Consider the following 6,955-nt stretch of genomic DNA (forward strand, 5'->3'; position numbering starts at 1 on the left):
TAATCATTTCTGATTGAACTTATAATAATCACAACTAAACCTTAAGATATCTGATTCAATAAATGTTACATTAACATACTTGAGAGCAATAAGAAGACTCCTCGTCTTGTGGGTTGGAACTGGAATTTACTGAAACACTCTGTCAGTATATTTGTGTTTTTCTACATCTTCAGAAGAACAGTGTACGTTTGTACTTTAGCACAAAAGAAATCATGCATTCATTATTTTGTCATGATTCATTATGTTATACTGTGTATAATGTTGGTGGGGTAGCCTAGTTGTTACATCGTGCACTAGTCACACTAAAGATCCGGTTCAGCTGTGTGAAACTCATTCTTGATGTTTCCCGCCACCATATGGGTGGAATGGTATGAAAAACGTTGTTCACCTCTACTCACTAACTGTGGAGAGATAAAAATTACCTGAATGACCCGATGAGTACTAATTAAATAGCCAAGATAGAACGTAACCTAGGTAGTAAATAAAATTTATTTTATGTACATCATATACACAGAAACATATATCAGACTCCAAAACTTAATATCGAATAATATGCCGACATTGACGTAACACAACAAGTACTCACTCACTCACTTACTCACTATTTACAGGTAAATGTTCAATGTTTACACACATGTGACTGGAATGGAAAGTTACAAGTATTTAATATAATGTACATGGCAATACATAAACACATTACAAACAAGTATATCACATTGTACATGTGTATGTTATTACAGAGACAGTGACCAAAATGTGTAGGCAGTGTAGTCACTTGGTTGACTGTTTTGTTTCAGAATTATGGGGAAGTCGAAATGAAACTTAATATGACATATCATGAATAACGATCATGAAGAACACTATACATAGTTTACTCATGAAAACATGCATTCTCCTAACAATGAACACAAATGACATAAAGTTACACATACATGTGCTGATAGAATGACAAAGACAACATGTGGTTGGACAATACTATTCCACCAAACAAGGACCTAACTTAAAAACATACATAACAATGTAATTCCTCAAGTATATCGGATTCACACATTAAATGTTCTTTTAACTGCCCTCGGCAGGTTTATGTTCTCACCAACAATGCTGTACGACTTGGAAACATTAACTGGGCCATAGAAGGTAAAGGCAATAATGGCACTCCCCAAATGCTTCACCAGTTGCCTTGACACATGATGTAGCACCATAGAACCCTTCCATAGGCCATGAATGCAACAAATGACTGCAGTTTTTGTATGATATCTGAGATCTTAAATTGACTCTATTTAATTAATAGAAACACAAGATGCATCAATTTCAACTTTATAAACTGCCAACTCCTAAATGCCTATCTAAGGCAATTAAATCAGATATTAATTTATGTACAGTAAAGTACGGTTATAACGAACTCAAAGGGACTACTAATTTTAGTTCGTTATAACCGTAGTTCGTTATAAGCATATATACAACATAACTACAGCAAATAGTCGGGACCAAAAAAGTAAGTTCGTTATATCCGTCAGTTCGTTATAACCGTGTTCGTTATAACTGTAGTTTACTGTATTATGCCTGGGCCCTTTTCTCAATTTACTTTGGATATGTAATGAATATTTACAACTAACACAGTTCAGCTGATGGAAATACAGTTCTTGGGTCCACGTGTCACAGAGGTATCATCCTTCTCTGAGGGGTATTTTTGTAAGTGAAATCTATCTGTAGAATGAGCAAGTAACTGTGTATCACATAGACGATCCTTCTTGTGCTATGTATCATGCAGGTGGGCTCACGTCGGCAGACTGAGTTTGACCTGTATTAAGTAACATCTCCTTCCTTCCACAGAGATCAACTTCCTTCGCCGAATGGCAGGTAACATCTTTGTAAAGCTATCCAGCTTCTCTTACATTCTTCATCTGTTTGGCCTTGGCCTGGACGACTTTGACTTTGCTATCACATTACAGACGTAAGGGTGTGTGGGACACAGTGTCAGGGTGAGTTAGGCATATCTTGCATCTCCTGATGATTGACGCTGATACTGGAGGTCTGTCAAGCCGACCTCGGGAGCTGGCATTTGAATTGTTACGCTTCCTGGAGTCGGTCCTTCGTCTAAAAGAAACGATATCATAACACACATATAGTTAAGAGAGTATTATACACATACAATACATATAAATGATTAATTAATCCCTCTAGTTATTCCTGTGGACGATACATATAAAATAAGTTTGGAGGACCCAACTATGAGCTTAAGTGCCAAGGATGATGGCAACTGTGGCTGTTACGGGCAATGTGCCCAATTTTGTATGTATATCCTGATATAGCAAACCAGTCCTATTCGAACATGGTCATTACATCACGTGACTTAACACACACTTACAACTACTAAGGGAGGTCAATGAGGACGATCCAGGGCTGTCGGTATGACTCTCAGTGCACTCTACTGGTTTCTTGTAGCCACCTACAAGGCAGGGGAGACACCTCTGTAGTCTGGACGGAAGGCGATGTTCACAGAAACACACTATGAGGCCATACACACTGACCAAGATGAGGCACAGGCCAAGTAGACAACATACAGTTATAACTGCGATGTTTTCTGATGACAGTTGTTGGCCTTGGATGTCTTTCGGCTCAAAGTCTGAAATAAACCATCACCAATGATTTATGAGGATTATTCTGTTGCTAATCAAAAACTGATCACCACATACTGCAAGGATAAATCGATGTTGCTTAATATCATTTGTCATTCATTCATGAAGGTAAAATAATGTCATTGTGAGTGTGGTTAACACAATCTATCCCAATGCAATATCAACAGATAAAATATCTACATTACATATGCCTCAATAAATATGTAAAGGGCACGTTACGAATAGATGTTAAAGTCACGGTTTAAGTTTATGACACTTTGATGGTGAATATCACAGATTGTGATAATTGACACTCACATTTGGGGCATTTCTCCTTGCACTGAGCTGTTGTCCCCTGAATGGCGTGGTTATCACATATGACACTGCAGTAGTCACTCTGTGATATAGCCTTGTCATAATACTGGCCTGAAGAACACTCGGGCACCGCAGTGGTCGTTGGCCAATCCTGCTCATATCCTGAAACAGAAGTGTTTCAGTACTTATATTTCATGTAAAAAGTAAAATCATTATTTTGCAATTTCTAATTACCAATTAATGAGATCACCACATACCATTTGCCATGACGACAAATTGAAAGAGAAAATTCCTTTTAATCTGTGCTTGTTTAAGGGGTTATTGATTTAGTGTTTTGCTTTTATTGATATGTTATCTGATGAAGCCTTTTTGTGTATCCTCCAAAAGCATGTTTATACATGTATATTGATCATATATTATTCTTTTGACTTTTGATTCTTCTACGGGGCTGATGACTCCTGAACCAATTTTATATGTTCATGATGTTTACACATAACGTAATCTTCTTCGCCTTGTTGATACAAAACTGGTACTGTTTCGAGGTGTAGGCAAGGATACACATCTTTGTCGTATAGATAAACGACCTACATATACCTGGATGTAAACTGGAAATGACACTTATATTACGGTTGTATTTGTGTCATTTATTCAATATATTTAATATTCATTCGAGCTTTTGTGATTTCATGTTTCTCCCTGTTAGGTGTCATAGAAGTGTAGTGAAAACAAAACAGTATTTAAAGATTCTGTATGAAATAGGACTCTCCCATGAATAAACAGAGTATAGAATCGTTCTTGTGATATCATGTAATACGGAAAGATGGGAATATATGATCTTTTTGTTTGACTTTTATGTTCATGTTTATAAATCAGGCTACAGTGACATTTAAGTTTGAATTTAATTTACGACTGCCTGTTTTTGGTGTTCAGTGGAAAAGTGAAAAACATGTATCATTACATAAGGCTGTGAAGTGAAATAGGGTTTAGCGACGCTTTCAAGTTGATTGCACTTTCATAAAGACGTTCACAAATACGTGCGTGCGCGTGTTTGTGTGTGTGTGTGTGTGTGTGAGAGAGAGAGAGAGAGAGAGAGAGTGTGTGTGTGTGTGTGCTTATACTATTTCGTTCTAATGTCGGTTTTATAGTTCTAGCCACCGAGTTAAACATTGAAACCCCAACTGAGGCACAGTTTACTGACCCTTTACCGATCAGTCCTTGTTATTTATCCCATTAATGCCGAGAGCCAGACAAGAGAACAACATGTACCTTCTGTTAACGTCTGGTATGACGCGGCCGTGAATCGAACCACAGACCTTCCGCTCTCAAGGCAGACACTTTATCCAGTACGACACGGAGGCGGTTATCAATATATAAGAATTTGAAATGTAAATAAGCCAAATCAACATTAAGAGTTCCTGTCACGTATTTCTTTTTCAGCAGCAACACATACTCAGAGGTGAGGTGAAATGGGGTATAACGTCGCGTCAAATATTATTACACTAATATAGCGACGTGATGTACACACACACACACACACACACACACACACACACACACACACACACATACATACATATATATATATATATATATATCGAAACCCCGGGCGGACGCTCTACCACAAGACCACGGAGGCAGTCACATATACTTTTCAGTGACACATCTAAGTACAACTGTGGTGAGTCTTACCTGGACATAATCGTTGACAGTCCTTCCCAGTTCCTTGTATATCCGCATGTTCACAGATATCCGCACAATCATCACATCGAGTTGTACCTGTGTCCAAATACTTGCCAGGTGGACAGTCTCCGAACACACTGACCGTGGCAGCTAATGCTATAATAAACGTTAGAATCCTACATGTAACACGGTGTAAACACATGTTTGTTTCTTCTTACAGATTCACCTCTCAGCGGGAGCAGTAATATACACGTCCTATCAGCTCGCGACCGCCGGCTGAAGTGAACCTAACGCGCCACTAAGCGAGCGGTGAGATCGATGAATCACGCGCCTGCTTGATTGCATGTAGGTACCACTGTAAACACGGATCTGTAACCACTACCGACAACAGATGACAAATGGGCTTTTGGCTTATCATGAGCATCGGTTTCAATACTCTCGTTATATACGTGGAGTAATTTCAACTATTTTGCTTTTTTTTATATTTATTGTTGGAGGACGCCATGGTGATCATCGACGATGTTCGAGTTATCTGAATTCGGGACAAACGGTATTTAGACACAACGCCCAAGATTCAATATAATATCTGCCTGGTTACTTCAGCAATATGCCAAGTTTGATTTCATAAGGTTAAATGTATTTATCATTCCGGTATTATTGTGTGTATAGTTCCCCGCATATTTTAATCTGTAGCAACACGGTACATGGCGCGCTATTATGCTGATAGAGACCCACCATTTGTGTGTGTGTGTATGTGTGTTAAGAGACATCTTGCAACATTTATTTGGGTAGGCTGTCACTTTCAACACTTTGAAACACTGGCTGGGCCAAAATATTTTCTTTAAAAAAATCCCAGGCTGCACACTACCCCCACCCCTCCTCGACATGAGGGTATTATCTGTTCTATTTGCTTAGTTGAACTATTCGAAATAAAACAGTGTGTACAAGGAATATCAGACCATCCTAGTTTTACTGTGGTGAGTCAAAGGAAGTATTTGGAGACGTTCACTACTCAGAGTAGTGAACGTCTCCAAATACTTCCTTGACAGGAACTTTAACTTGAATTGAGCGGATGCATCACTGAAATCAGTGGCATATAAAGATTCAAATTCATGTGTGTAACTCACAGACTGTTTATGAAAACGAGATTGACAGAATCTTACAATTGTCAAAACACACTAATATCAGCGGCCATAACGTCCCAAGTGTTGAATATTGCTCTATGAGACCACAACGCTAATGTTAAGTGAGCATTTCACATAGAAATCGTTTGTAATCCCCAGTGAGTCGAAACAGTTTTGAAGAATAACAAACATCGGATATAGCGAAATGACATTTCTGGATGTTGGAGTTTGCTGTATCTAGTATAATCCATTAGCCTGAAATCTGACAATACTTTCACGATTATTTTCCAATGCCAATTTAACATAGAAACATTGCAAATGTGAACAAATGTCTAATCGATATTCGGTATAAACAAACATGCTTTACATAAGGTTATTATAGCGAATGTTTTACAGTTACTTGCAATTGCAAGGGTGAAAGAAAAGTTGTGAGAAAAACATACATAATGTATCACTCAAGGAATAAAAGTAATGTTTGTTGTAAGTTAATCCATATCCATGTGCCTCGCGTATTGACGCTATGAATAAAGAAACTAGAGCCACACAACCTGCCTTAGTCCTGTCATTTCTGAAACCTTTTCGCGAACATCTGGCGTCATCATTGATTTTCAAGAGTAACAAGAAATACCATCTGTAAAGTCAATTGATATAACGAGGCCAGGGGATCGAACCATCAACCTTCCGCTCTTTGGGCAGATGCTCTATCCACTGGACCACGGAGGCGGTCTGGGACCAGAGCTAAAGATCAGTGATTACACTCTTGCACATCTGCATATTTATCTCACACACTGTCATATCACCACAGCATTCATTTCTTTGGTAAAGTAAAGTTTAACTATTCTAAACACGAAAACAAAACATTATTGATTTATATTTTATGGGTAATTCGTGTGGGGTATGTCATGTCGTTAGGAATAAATAGCATTACCCATACTAGTTAAATATATTTGTCTAATAATCTTAAGTGTGCCTGTAATAAAAACCGCATATATTTCTCAAAATGGAGAAAGTCACTATATGCTGAAATATTGCCTATGTGACTTTGAATATTTACTTACTAAAAATGGAGAAGTAAGTGACTATATTTCATTCAACAACGAAATCCATTTTACAGTTTCTCACTGGCCATTCAATATTTAAGCGCCAAATCTATACACGTTATTCAACCTTGAGCTATGACTGTTGTGTAGGCAACTATAAGCTCTGTTTTCATCCGGT

At 38.0% G+C, this 6,955-nt stretch overlaps 1 protein-coding gene and 1 long non-coding RNA gene across 3 annotated transcripts in view; one reads left to right on the top strand and one right to left on the bottom strand.

The window, feature by feature from the left end:
* Positions 1 to 5,434, top strand: part of LOC124152018 — a 34,690-nt gene extending 29,256 nt beyond the window's left edge. For both annotated transcript variants that reach the window (XR_006863446.2, XR_006863445.2), the window contains exon 2: positions 4,834 to 5,434. This is a non-coding gene — a long non-coding RNA (uncharacterized LOC124152018). The remainder of the gene's footprint in view (positions 1 to 4,833) is intronic.
* LOC124152014 lies at positions 543 to 4,840 on the bottom strand. Its single transcript, XM_046524729.2, has 4 exons — positions 4,623 to 4,840; positions 2,937 to 3,095; positions 2,369 to 2,626; positions 543 to 2,097 (listed from the first exon to the last, which is right to left on the bottom strand). The coding sequence occupies exons 1-4, from the start codon at positions 4,813 to 4,815 to the stop codon at positions 1,988 to 1,990; spliced, it is 720 nt and encodes a 239-aa protein (XP_046380685.2). The 5' UTR covers positions 4,816 to 4,840; the 3' UTR covers positions 543 to 1,987.
* Positions 5,435 to 6,955: the final 1,521 nt, after the last annotated feature.

This window comes from Haliotis rufescens, unplaced genomic scaffold (assembly GCF_023055435.1).
Source record: "Haliotis rufescens isolate VD_foot unplaced genomic scaffold, xgHalRufe1.0.p SCAF_11, whole genome shotgun sequence".
Taxonomy (NCBI): Eukaryota; Metazoa; Mollusca; class Gastropoda; order Lepetellida; family Haliotidae; genus Haliotis; species Haliotis rufescens.